This window comes from Lactuca sativa, chromosome 6, assembly GCF_002870075.4.
Source record: "Lactuca sativa cultivar Salinas chromosome 6, Lsat_Salinas_v11, whole genome shotgun sequence".
Lineage (NCBI taxonomy): Eukaryota > Viridiplantae > Streptophyta > Magnoliopsida > Asterales > Asteraceae > Lactuca > Lactuca sativa.
In genome coordinates this window covers 108,654,285-108,668,350 of record NC_056628.2, presented here as the reverse complement: position 1 = coordinate 108,668,350, position 14,066 = coordinate 108,654,285, and the positions used below count along the sequence as shown (strand labels likewise).

Sequence of the window (14,066 nt, the reverse complement as noted above, 5' to 3'; positions counted from 1 at the left end):
CCTATTCATTCTGATTAGATATGTCACTGAAAGAAAGTGATTCTATTCCCTCTTTTTTTTAGGATTCTGAGGATGGGCCGGCCCATCCTAACATCATTTATGAGGAGCCAGGCGACGAAGCCTCCTCCTCAGATAAAGATGTCTCCGACGCAATTCTCCCGGCAATCAAAACTTTATCTATTTATTTGTTTTTTACTCCTTATGTATTATGCTGAGCATAAGGGATGATCTATCAACTACAACTAAATAGATTTTAGTTAAGAAAATAACCAAACTAATCAAATTATTATGGGAATAATTTGGGGGTTCTTTAGTTCTCGTTTTATCATGTACTGATATGTGTATAAAGTTATTAGATAAACTATGTCGAAACGAAGACCGCAGAAAGCATAGTCAGAAGCCGCATCGGCAGTTCGCGTTAACGGCGTTAACAGAATCGGAGAATAAGAGCTTAACGCAGCTCGGCCCTCGGGAACATATTCATAGGACCGATATCTCTGCTCATATCGGCCGTTTTAAGCCAACTAATCGGCCAAGAGCGTTTCTTTTGAATTGGCACTGGACTGACATCTGGAAAACTTATGACATGGTGAGATGGTGCTCTAAAGTTGAGCAACAACAACTTTCCTTCTAAGTTGATTGTATCTTCACATGCCTGATAACTACAAAGAAAGAAAGTACTCTAACTAATGGTCTTCTTGAGAGGGTTGGATGGCCATAGAGGCAAAAGGCAAGGATTCCATTCGTCTTTTTTTGTCCTAGTCATGGAGGTTCTGGCTTTCTTTCTTAGTTTGACTAGCCATTGATTGACGGAATTTCTAAATCAAGAATTTAGAACGTTCTTAGGATTGTTAACTTATACTCAGACGCCTTAATCTAGTTGAATTAGTGGACGACTCAGAAAGCGGAGTCATAAAGGGATTGTTTGATCGACTACTTGATAGTGCACTGAAGGATTATCCAAAAAAAGGGACTCGGCTTACTCACCATGAATGCACCTTAAGGGGGAGTTCCTGGGTCACGAGTCTAGTAAGGAGAGACTTATCAAACAAAACAAACACAACCAATATCTTTACTTTAATATAAGAGTCTTGCTATTGCAAATGCAAATCTCGCAATCTTCAAGCAGGATAGGCAGTGTGCATTCTTCTCTCGGCTCTAGAACAGAAATCGGAGAAGTTAGTCTTTCTTCTTTGGCAAAGGCCCTAACTACAGCTATTAGTAACTCTTTGTCTTATTGATTTGAGTCATCAAGGAAAGACAGTGACTATCGGTACGAAATGAAGGCATACTAGCAGGGGATTCGTACTAATAGCGATTATTCTGCTATAGGAGCCGTTATGTAGCATCTGAGAACAACAAAGCACACGAAAAGACTTGCAAGAGTAAGGTAAGGCTTGACTTTACTAGTCCTATCGCTACGACCCTGACTTGGTTACACATGCCTTGTTTCAAATTTGAATGTAATGCCAAAGGTTTCTAATCCATTTACAATCCCGAGAGAGGAGCGAGAGAACAACGAAAGGATCCGGCATAGCTTCTTGAAGCGACCATTCTTTCAATTTCAAGCCAGCCAGCTTTAGTAATTATCTTCCCTTCATTCTGACCCGAGAAGACGGCACTGATTTCAATGATCTTCTTTACTTTATTTTAGTACCTTGACCAAGTCAGCGTAGAGCGGAGAAGGTGATCTCTATCCATAGGCTTCTGCCACGGAAGATTCTAATGTCACATCTTCCTTTGGATGTCAACAGCTTAACCAATCGGGAATCAACTATCCGAATCCGAGTTGGCGAGAAAGACCTGACATTGGCCTTTATGATCTTGCTTCCCTACCTTTTACTTTAATAGAATGTCCTTCCTTCTTGAACTCCAGTCACTGCATAGACATCTCCTTCCAAACCTCTAGAGATGAAGATTAGGCTGTCCGTAGGCTTTCTTCCTCGTGTTATAATTTCTTTCTTTAGGCGGGATAAATCAATAGTTTAAACCTTTCTTACATTTCATACTGTAAGTCTTTCTTTTTATTTATCACCTACTTTTTTGTATATAGAAATAAATCATTGAAGTCTTAATTGGTTTCAAAGTCTTTCTTTTTGTTACAAATGCCAATGTGGGTAAACTACCCTTTTAGCTTGAGAGAATCTAGCTGGACTAGCATATCCTTTATACCGCCCCGGCCTTCATCCAGTAAAAGATTAGCCCATACCTCTTCCTTGGAGGACCTTACCAGGCATGAGGGCAAGCGCTTGGAACTAGAAGCCTTGTCTTTTGACTCATGTCACGTCGATCGTTGATAAGTGCCCGATCTGGGATAGGCTGGCTGGGCACAGTTTTGAAAATCGGATTATTGAGTTCGCCTGGACTACGTTGGCTTTGGGATGCCAGGCTTGATGCTTCAAGAAAGTTCCAAACCAATCTCTGGCACTTGGTAAAGATTTGTGATTTCCGGGTGATGACAAGTAACTCGTGAAGGTCTATAGTCAACTACGGCTATTGAGCTTCAAGATGCTTTACCACGCGAGATCCTTTCCTCACGCACGGTACTTATATAGTAGAGCAGTAGCCACCGGCTTTATTCTCTTGGTCGAAACAGACAGATATGAGGAGAGAGAAGGGTAAAAATCTCTTTCTATTCATAGCGTTGGAAATGCCCGAATAAGTCGGCTCTAGAGCAGTCATTGAATGCACGACCTCAAATTTTATTTCGCTGGCAAGAAGGTAGGTTAACGTAAGAGGGTTCGACAAAGCCTTTCCGTTGGGAAATCCCTAATAAGCTGCGGTAAAGACTGTTAGCCTTCTCTTTAGTAGTTTCGCGAAGGTGGAGTCTAAAAAAATGTAACATCTGCCGACTCCTTTGCTCAGTGAACCCCGCATCTGAGGGTCAGGGCGTGAAGGCCTGTCGACTTTGGAAATCTGACGATTACCTAAACCTAAAGGCTGCGAGTACCGATGCTCGAGACTTCGCCCCTTACTCCGATCCCGCCTCGAATGAAATGACAGTTTGGGCACACCATCGTGCCGAGAGATAGGCTAGTTTGCTCAAAGCATCTAGTATGAGAGCAACATCTTTCTCTCCCTCATGCACCGTCTTTTGTGTTTTTGGTCAAAGGGAGGAGCGTTAGCAAAGGAAGGAGGAAAGTGGAGGAGCTTTAGCGACGATGATAGCAACTATGATAGCGACGATGACGATAAAGGGAGAGCCCTTTGAGTTTGATCTTTCACTTCATTCAATCATAAAGAGCTCGATCATCAACTAATAGATAGAAATTATAACACGAGGATCATCAACACACCGACTAATAAAAAGTACGTAAGGTATACGCCTTCCTATTCTCATGTCTTAAGAGATTTGTGCAACTTTTGTGGAATGAGATACTTAACCAACGTGCCTTACCTTTCAGGTTCCGATTTGAAAGCTTTAGGTCCAACAGAGGTAAAATCCTTTGACAAGAGCTTCCGATAATATGAATGATTTGGCAGCTTTCCCCAGTAAAGAGATGCTGCCCTCGTCGCTTTTAGTAGCTTATTTTCGTAAGCTCCTCTCTCCGGTCGTCCTCCTTCACCGCTATGATCCCTTTATTCTCTCGTATATAAGGATTCAGCTTGCTTCCTTAATTGGTTATTGGCTGGACATTGAATGGCATTGACCGACTCTTGTCAATAGCAATAGGTTGTTTGGCAGCAGGCGACGAAAGATATGGCTTCTGGTTCTTTGTTGTGCCCAATAATATTAAGAGTTTCCGCAAATCCACACTAGCTAACTTTACACAGAAGGACTGCTTATTAGATTCCGGAATCTCCTATAACCATATTTTCCCCATCCCTGATGATTAAATGGATAGTTTAGCTAATTAATGTGCCACCCTCTTACCATTCTTATGAGTATCCGCATTCAATTAGAAACTTAAAAAGAATAAATTATAGCTTGAATATCATCCACAATGTGTCCAATGCTAGGCTCGGGTCTTGTTGGAGCACGGCTCCCACATTGCACTGCCTGTCTCCACATCTATTCGGTAAAAGAAAGCTTCCAATGCTAGCTTCATTCCATAGTAGATAGCCCAGGCTTAGACAACTCCAGCATCCGTGGCGTGGAAATGACTCTTTGACATAGCTGAAAAGATGGTGCCAATTCAGTCCCTTAGTCCTACACCTAATCCAGATGCCTTAACCTCCTTTCAAAGAGCTCTATCACAATTGACTTTAAAGCAGTCATTCGAGGCAAAAGGGAAAGGAAGCTCAAACTATCTTCCCCCGAAAAGGAAATTTACTTCCTGAACGACAAGTGGCACCGCAGGCGAAGAGATAGCGTTCAATGAATCAGATAATTTATTTTCATTAAATAACCTAAATTTTTTTTATATAGGTTGTCACGAGTCTAGTTGAGTCAAGATGCATGTCGAGATGAGTTGAGTAAACCTTGTTCCAGTTCCTTCTGTCTTAGTTGCTTGTGTGCTTTACTCTATCTTAATGCTTGGATCACGAATTTCTCTTATCGATAATGAGTTATTCGCCTTCAGAAGTAAGGTCGGGTAGGAACGATAAGTGGGTGGGGTCATTGAGTTAGCCCAAGGGGGAGCCATCCTCTTGGGAAAGGGACAGGAGCGCCTGGCGAAACCAGACTCTATCTATCCATTCTGCCTCAGATCCAATCTGACTGCACTGACGAAAGAACAATGTCTGCCCTGATCACCCATGTGACAGATGGTGACTCCTTCATCGCGTCCTTTATTGAGGTAGAGTGCCTGAAAGAGAACGAAGAGCTTACTAAGCCAAAAAGCTTAATATAGAGCCAAACATGCGGTTTTTTCTCGTCAAGCAGCAATCAAATACTGGGAAAAAGGTAGGGTAGAATCGCCGAGTCGTCTAGCACCGTTCCCTACCTCAACTCCACAATCACAATCATTTGTGAATAAAAAAGGTGGTTTGCTGATGTCCCCGGCATTGGAAAGACCTGACAAAGAACCCTTATATCGGAAAATGTGCTATATGGAGGTTTTTTTTATGATTGTTGACGTACTGACTCATGCTCAGGATCCGCTTATGGTGGTTCGGCTTGCTTCTCTGTTGGCATTTCCTAGACCCAAGACCTACTAATATTATAATACTGCATGCAGAATGGATAGCACAGGTCGGAGGGGAAGAAGAAGGGAAGATTACAATGGAAGGGGCCTAGGAAGATGTTCAACAACCATCTCCTTTCCGTCCAGAATGTAGTGTAGAAAAGCAAAGAATCTTCCCTGCTTCAGAGCTATTCAGAGCTAATAGGATAGGTATTCTATTTGAAATAAGGGGGTTGCCCTAAGGTGGGATAGTGTGTCAGTAAACACGCAGTGGTTAAGGGCGTAGACCTCTAGACAGGACAGATTCAATTGTGGGTTCCACCCGCTTCCAGTCGAGTTTTATAGATTCCGATAGAGTCACCGCTCGCTTTTGCTTTTGACAAGATGCCCTAGTCCTTTTGGTAAGCATAAGCATTTCGTAAGCAGAAAAAAGTAGATATGAAACTCCCGGTATTAGTTACAATGCTCACTATTACGGATCCCACGACGACAGCTCCCGCTGAAGCAATTGTTGTTGCGGAGGTAGCTAAATTACCTATCCGCTATAGACGGAAAAGGCATGCTGTGGCGGACTTAAATAAACCTTAGTTGAAAAAAAAATTATTGGTGGACCAGAAAGAAATTATTGACCTTGATATAACCCTTTTTATACCGGAGTAAATGAAGACTCCTAGAATGGCACGCACGAAGAAGCCTACTCAGAGTAGGAATCCCGCACATTATAAATAAAGTAAAATGGACCTGCAACTACCGTAGACTTTCTTTAAGGAAGATTGCAAATAAGAGCTGATCCTCTAATTGTAATAGTAAGATTAGGATCCCGACTCATCTGTCAATTTTAGGCATATAAGGTAAATACATAGATATAGGTAAACTTACGTATACTATACCTATACGGCTATCCTTTATCTTATGAAAAGGAAAACTACGGGATAGCTATGCCGCAGTCAAAAATACATATTTATGGATATGTACTAAGCCAGCTCTTTAGACTAAGGCATATCAAAAAATGGGGTTCGATATAGGGAGTCTTTGCTGTTTACTGTTTACTTTACCTTTACCCAGCTTAAAGAACTGTGCCATAAATTCATAAGAACTGCTATTTGTAGAGCTTCTATAGCTTCGAGCCCTTTAGTTCGTTATCAAGCAGCTTAGAGGGTGATCGCTGGCCACAAACTTGCAAGAGTCAGCTATTTGTTCACATTCAAGCATTCATTCCCCACGTTCGAGCTAGTCGAATCAGTACTTATTGTTATACCGTTCGTGCCCCTCAGAGCCACTTAACTCGCTTTCAAGAAAAAAAATATTGCTTCCAATTAATAGACTGAAATGAAAACTTTGAAAGATGTTATGGAGGGTTTCAAATCGGTGCTGGAACTGCTACAATTGCTTTAGCTGGAGCAGCAGTTGGAATTGGAAAGATATTCAGTTCGTTGATCCATTCAGTAGCACGGAGTCCGGAATTGGATACTAAATTGTTTGGTTATGCCATTTTAGGCTTTGCTCTCACGGAAGCCATTGCCTTGTTTGCTCTTATGATGGCCTTTCTGATCTTCTTCGTATTCTAAGATTCGCTACCGTCAGTAGCCTTCCTCCCAAGGCGAGCGAAGTGACGTGAGGCGAGCGTCTGAGTGAGTTGAGTGAGGAAGTGAGGGCCCTGAGGAAGCAGAGGGAGCGAAAGCTGGACCGGGTTTCATTGTTGTGTTGGTTAATGCCCAACCACCTTCAAGAAGGCAAAGAAGTAAACTTAATAACCTTTTCCATTATCAGTAGCAGCAGTGGACAAATCAAGACAAGAAAAATACAGGTAGGAATCTGCTTATCTACTTGCCTTTCAACCTCAGAGCATTCAGTTCAGGTACCGCAACGGTCGACGACTTGGCTGGGGCAGATCTTCACTCATTATCCTTCTTCAAACCTTTTGGTATGTATTGCCCCCTAACTATAGATCAGATCCAGCAGACGAGAAAGAAAATTCCGCACTGCTGCTGAGTCGTCGAACTTATCCACCAAGGGATTCGTGGAATTTCTGTGGATTGCGTTGGGGGAAATCTACCAAAGCTAGGCAGATAGATAGACTCCTTTCCCGCTGCTAAGGGAGAGCAAGAAAGATAAAAATTCTTGTTTTTGAACCAGTACCCCCTTTTGGGTATGCAGGTACTAAGAGTCCTCTCACTACCAACCAGCAGACATCATCTGGCTGGGTCTTGCCGGTATCAACAATGATAAAAAAAAACTACCAAATGGAAACAACAACTAACTATGACTCTTGGTGGGCCCAGACAACGTCCTAGGCGTAGGGGAGATCGGAGTAACAGGTAACGCCTAGACGACGTTTTTCTTCCTGGGCTGCAGTAAGTAGATCGAGAGGTCGTTTCGCCCCTTGTCCCCGAATATGGGTAATATCTTCTCATACAATGTTGCTCCAATCTGACCTAGTTGGCGAGCGATCCTAGTTCGTGACAGAGAACAAGACAGCAAGCGAGCGTACCTTTGTTCGCTTCTTCTCCACCAAACACGGAAGTTTAAGGATAACTATAGGTCGGTGGCTACCTAAGGAAACTCCGATTCGATCCACCCCCCGGCTGGGAGGCATCTACCTCATCCCGATCACAAGGAGGGGTTCACTATGATGGGGGGTACTTCTTTTTTTCCCTTCCGGAAAGAATGAAATGCATAGGGGACCATCTTTTTGTTGCGGCATGCTCCTTAGATTTACGGATTCACAGGGGGCCTCAGGCCCTACTTAGTAGACTGACAATGACAAAGGCTTGCGAAACTAAGTAGGGCCTTTTGAATTGAATCTTAAGTAGTCTATCAGTGGTGCAAAGCTAATTGCCCCTTTTCAGTAGGGGGCGAAAGGCTATACCTTAGAAAGTCAGCGAACAGCGGTTCTTCTATGTAGGTATAGCGTTCCCCCTTGACTCTCCTAACGTCGAGCTAAGTGATTTTGTAACCTTTTCGTTGCGTAGTAGAATGAAGGCTACGCACCGACGCTCTCTTTTCTATTAGCCTAAGCGTCTTCGCTAACTCGCTCGCCTACTATACCCTACTATACCACTTTTAGGGTAGGCTAGGCTAACTCAGCCGCTTACTTCTACTAATGTAGGGCTAAATAGCGCCTTTTCTTTTTAAAATAACCAATTTGAATTATTGCGAACCTATAGGTCCTTAGTAGCGTTGACAAAGAAGAACAGCCGGTTAAAAGACAACGTTTTTATTTATATATTAATTATATATATTTATATATATAATAATTAATAATAATTCAAATTTTAGGCCAGCTTGACAAGCTACCCTTCCTCTTGATCTGAGGTGCGAAGATCAAGATATTTTTTTTATGACTTCCATTCCACTTATCGATCCCGGCCCATAAAAGTGACCGACCAGGGCCCTATTGATGAATGAAAGGCTTTATGAGCCCTGTAAGCCCACACCTGTGTAGAGTGGATCGTTCAACACCTGCGGCACAAACCCATTTTTGACCTATTGGTCCTAGTATCATAGGCGACCGAACGGCCGCCCCCCTAATTACTAGACCGACCTGCTATAATAATTCCATAAACACCTAGCGAAGATATGGCAAGCAAATAAAGTAGCCCTATGTTCGGATCTGACAATACCATACCATAATCAAAAGGTACAACGGCTCGAGCGACCAGACTTAACATAAATGTAGCCACTGAAGCCATTCTAAAAAGGGAGAAATTTGCACTACTTGGTGAAATAGGTTCTTTTATAATCAATTTAAAACCATCTACTAGAGGTTGTAACAATCCAAATGATCCCACTACATCAGGACCCTTTCGACGTTGCACAAAATCCATTACTTTACGTTCAGCTAGCACTAAAAAGGATACTCCTAGTAGAAGTGGTAGAATTATTCCAAGTATTTCAGCTGGAACTGCTATGTACATTTTCTATTTTCTATTCACTCATGATCTGGCCTAGTCGACCCGATCATGATATTTCACTCATGATCTGGCCTGGTCGACCCAATCATGATATTGAAGGATGGGACCTTTTCTCGAAAAAGAAAGGAGATTCTATTTCTTCTTCCAAGCCCTTCTTAGAAGATGCAGTCAATAAGCTCTCACTTATCTTCTTCATTTACAAAAATAGATAGATAAGAAAAGATGCCAGCCTCTCTTTTCTCGCAAAACACTCACTTAATGGGGCTATTTGAATTGGAAGACAACGACAAAAGTGAAAGAAGGAGGTCTATTTCGTTGATCGATGTCAATGGACCAAGAAATCTGTCCTTTGCTGAAAGCTCATAGGGTAAGAAAAATGGAAAGGTAGGTTTTGTCAGTGATTAAATGGAAAGGTCAACTGGAGCGAAAACCAATCAAACTCAGAAAGATAGGTAGATCGAGCGCGCTGAGGGAAATTCGAGAGATCCGGAGACATGGCCACTACTGGCCTACGGTCCTTGCAGATTACATAGCACATGCTAAGAGCTGCGATGCCTGCCAGAGGTATGCAGGAATCCAGCACAAGCCGGCTTCCAAGTTATATCCGATTATAAAGCCTTGGCCATTTCGAGGGTGGGCCATGGATATCATCGGAAAGATCTATCCCAGATCTTAAAGAGGTCATACTTTTATCCTAGTATAGTAGCTACGGCCCAGCCTTCTCCACCTTCTGCCCTGGGTAGAAGCCGAGCCTCCCCAGAATGTGACTTCTACGGAGGTAATAAGGGTCTGGTATATATTACTACTATTCGTCCGCTTATGCAGTTCATGTAGTGAGTCAATTTGTGTCTGCTTCTATCGGTCCCCGTTGCGGCGTTAGGAGACATTCATTGGGTAATTCCAAGACCACACATGCCATAGGTAACGGCTCTTATGCCAGCAGAAAGAAATCCAGAGACCGTCCTCCCTATCGCCCGCCCAATGCTTACTATCGAGATTGGTTCGCTGGGCTTTACTCCCATTCCAAAGTTTCCGAATTAGCTTTAGAGATTGAGCAAGTGTAAAAAGTCTAGAGTGATCTGTTTTGCGCGGATTTCGGGTTATGTCTACTAGAATAACAACCCGTAGTCTAGTTGAAACCCTCTTTTACAAGATTACAGACTAAAAGGACTCGCTTTCTTTCTGAATCCGCTTTCTCTATTGACATATAATAGTCTCGACTTGAGCGCTTCCTCGAAATAAAACGGCGAAGGAACGCCTTCTCTCTCGTGCTATGGCTTTGCTTCCTTATCTGGGGATACGTGACTAAGCCTAAAAGGCGCTAGACGGCACTGTTGACACCTTATTGTCTTTCCATAGGAACTCCTAAAGTATACTTATGCATTTGAGTCTGTTCAGTCGTGCCTATTCCCGAGAGTCACTCCTTCACTCACTTTATTTCCTTATTTCTGTGATTATGTGACACGTCTATCTTTGAAACTATTGCCATTAGCTAAAAGACAAAGAGTAAATTAAAGGTAAGGTCTAACTAAACCGGCTCAGTACTATGAACCCGACTCTGTTTATCTATCCCTTTCCCGACTCTGTTAAGGAGGATCGCTAACCCAACTCTTTGAATCTCTGACTAAGCCTGTTCCTCAGGTACCCCTTGTTAATCGGCTAACGGAACTGGTAACCGTTGACTGCTTCTTCTCTTGTCTTTAACGAGTCACTCTAACTCTCTCCTCTGTCTACGCTCGTTCATGTCCTTAAAAGAAGATCTCTCCGGTTGCTTCCTTCTCCTTACTAAACTAGAAATGATCTCTTACAATTAGCATTGCGATTCACGCATCTCGCACAACCATGCCTGAGATATTAGTGGTGAATACTCTTGTATACTAGCCGTCTCACAGGTTCTCGTTAGCAAGGATAGAGAGACAAAAGGATAGCTTTGAAAGTAGGTAGGCTAGGGAGATGCTCAAACCGGGGCTGGATCGAATTCCTGTAAGACTTCTATCCTTTTTCTCTTTCTTTGTTACTAGATTCCCCTGCCCCCTATATTCAATTAAAAGACTAGAAAACCTCTCTTGTGCGTCTACATACCCGTCTTACCAATAATGATTAGCTTAAAACTGAAAATCTTAGTTAGATAGCATCTATTGTATTCTCTATCTTAATTCGCTTAAAGCCTTACTTTCAACTCGGCCTCCAGGTCAGTATATCCGAGTTCTACTTAAATTGTCTCGGTTTTCATATTCTTTATCTTTGATATGTGCGGTCCTCAATCGCCGGACGGCTACCCTCCATCCTCTTGCTTCACGTGCGTGCCCTTATTATCATTTGTTGGCTAGCCCTTTCTATTTCATGGCATGGCTACATGTGCCCTTTGGGTTTGATGGCACTTCAAACGAGGGTCTTTTTTCATCCTCCGATGCTAACTCTGAACTCATGCTTCCACCTCCAGCTTAAGCACTTCTATCGATCAATTCTAGTTCAAGATTTGAAACTGACAGCCGAACCCAACGAGTGAAGTATACGTAAGGAGTCAAAAGAAAGCAATAAAAAAAGAAAGATTTCACGGCGATATCAATTCCGTCATATCTGAAAGAAATTCCTGAAATAAATAAAGAATTCTGTCACTTCAAGAAAGAAGGAAGGAATTCCATCAATAATTGCCAAATCCTAAATTCAGTCCTCACTGATAGATAGAAAGATAAATTATGTAAAGCAAAGAAAAAAGAAGGCTTGAAATCAAATCCATCTTAATACGAAATTTTGAAATAAAAAATCTTTCCACTTCCAGCGCACCTCCTTTCCATGCTACTTCTTTCTTTTCCACTTCATGACCAGGAATTATAGGTCGGCATTTCTTTCATTCCATCAAGAAAGGCACCTCTGGACGTCTGCTTCAACTTCAAGCCGGGGGACCATGGATCAAGATTTCTGGTTCCCCTTCGATTTTCAACTTCGCAGTCTGCTACTATTAGAGGGATATGGATTTCTTTCCCCCGGATATCGATTTATCGGGAGTGCTACTCTTTCCATCAAAGCAATCACACCCTTAATTCACACTCATTCTGCTCCACTCACACTCGAAAGAAAGCTAGCTCATCTCTCAGACTGGATCCGGTCGTAGAGACTGATTGATCGGTCACCAACCTGCAAGACCAAGAATTTGGAGAAAGATCTCTGCTTAGGCTTAAAATCTCTCTACCTCTCAAAGTCACCACTCCGTCCAGGTGTGGAGGTCAGAATCCCATCCTATCCACCCGGGCCGTCGTCACCACCTTCTTTTGTCCGATCCTTCTCCTTTTGAATGATCTTCACGCTTCTCTTGAGATTGAGATCAGCTTCCCAAGTCAGAACTAGAAAGAATAGTAAATAGCACTGCTGATAGACTTCATATGAGAAAATGGGATGATTCCTCAGGCAGTGTAGCTTTGTCGGGGTGCACCTTTGGTAGCAGCGGCATCTCTCTTTCTCTCTGCAAATGCATCCCATTGAGACTTCTCCCCCTGGGCAGGATCTTCCAACCTTTCATTCATTTCTTGATCCATTAACCTGGGAGCGAAGCCCTTCATCTTTCTCTTTTTGCTACTAATAACTGGGCTTCCCTTCACCACAAGATGCAAAAGATTGGAAGAATCGCTTGAGAGACCGTCCGCCCAACCTGTCAGATATTCCTGGACTCGCTTTGAACCAAAAGAGATGCTGCTTAATCCGAGTATGCTACTTGCGTAGTAGATCCAGCCATATCAAAGCGTCTTTCCCACTTGAGAAAAGGAGTGATTTGCACTCGTCCGATTGAGGGCCCTTCTCGCTTAGTGGAAAAAGTACTCAAATTGGCAATACGAACCTAATGGTTAGCTTTTGATGCCACCATACCATAGGGGCTCTAACTTACGACTATCAAAAAGAAGGCGATAGGGAAAGGCACCGCTAGATCGACTTTCAAAGTCCGGCTGGATGGGAATGATTTCCGGGGAAGAAGCCCCGGCTGCCATGCCAGCTCGATCTAAGGTGGGAAGGGATCGAGACCTTTTTCACGAAGATGGTCTTCTATAGTTTAAAAATCTCGACTTTAGAACAAAACTACTTTCTTTCTTCCATGCCGCCGTCGAAGGCCCGACTTAAGACATTGAATTGGGTCTTGCAGCTGCCAACCTTCAAAGTAGGAGTTCGGGATCTTGTCATAAGCATGCTCCAGAGAAGGCTTTTTCCTTTATTTATCTACCCGTGACTGAGCGAGGATGATCTTCTTCATGATCGGCCAAGTCCGAAAGCTGCAAGAAAAGGGGGCCAGAGAGAAGGTCTTTTCATCACCTCCTTTGGCTCTTATTGGTTCTCTTCACGATGATTGGTCGGGGCCTTCGTTCCCTCTTTTAAGTAGAGAGATGTTCCTGCGGCGAAGAAGTGGAATGATCACCAGAAGGAGGTGAAGGGCTTAACAGCGCCTGGCGGGAATAAGAAAATAAGGAAATTGGGTCGGGTTTGGTCATTCATTCTTGCTTTTTTGAGATTGAAGGATAAATTACAAGCAAGTCGTGTTTGGAGCGAACGAATTACCTCCTTTGAAAAAGAATTTCTTTGGTTATGGCTGATACCTATTGTTGTCAATGAGAAGATCTACCCGGAAAGGGAAAACAAGATCGATAGTTGGGCAGGCGCTCCCCTTTGGGTGTGGCTGTGTATGGATAGGCCAAGGCACCTTAGTGTGCAAGGGGCTAAGTCATTCATTCAAGGACCGGAGCTTTCATCTGAATTCTCCGATGTTCGAGACCATTATTTCTTAGAGCCGTTGAAGGAAAAAAGCTGGATAGAGAGGTCGGGTAAATGGTCCAAGGGTCCTTGTCCAAAGGCGGCTAAGCCCTTTCCAGCAACGTGGAAGAGGAGAGCTTGCTCAGGGAATTCAAATGGGAGACTCTCGTTCGGATGACTGTCGGTATGATGATGTGTTTGATGCTAAAGCTGCCTATTCTCGCTGAGACTCTTGTCGAATCCAATCTTCTTTCTGGAGCACCTATATGAAAGGGAAATCCGGATGAGTAAAAAGGGGCCTTCCTAGTCCTTGAAGTTTTTAGAGTTCGGACTTATCGACTTGTGTAGA

At 43.1% G+C, this 14,066-nt stretch overlaps 1 protein-coding gene across 1 annotated transcript; it reads right to left on the bottom strand.

Moving 5' to 3' along the window:
• Positions 1-6,940: 6,940 nt before the first annotated feature.
• LOC122196273 (NADH-ubiquinone oxidoreductase chain 1) lies at positions 6,941-9,189 on the bottom strand. Its single transcript, XM_042898706.2, has one exon. The coding sequence runs from the start codon at positions 8,981-8,983 to the stop codon at positions 8,594-8,596; it is 390 nt and encodes a 129-aa protein (XP_042754640.2). The 5' UTR covers positions 8,984-9,189; the 3' UTR covers positions 6,941-8,593.
• Between the last annotated feature and the right edge of the window lie 4,877 nt (positions 9,190-14,066).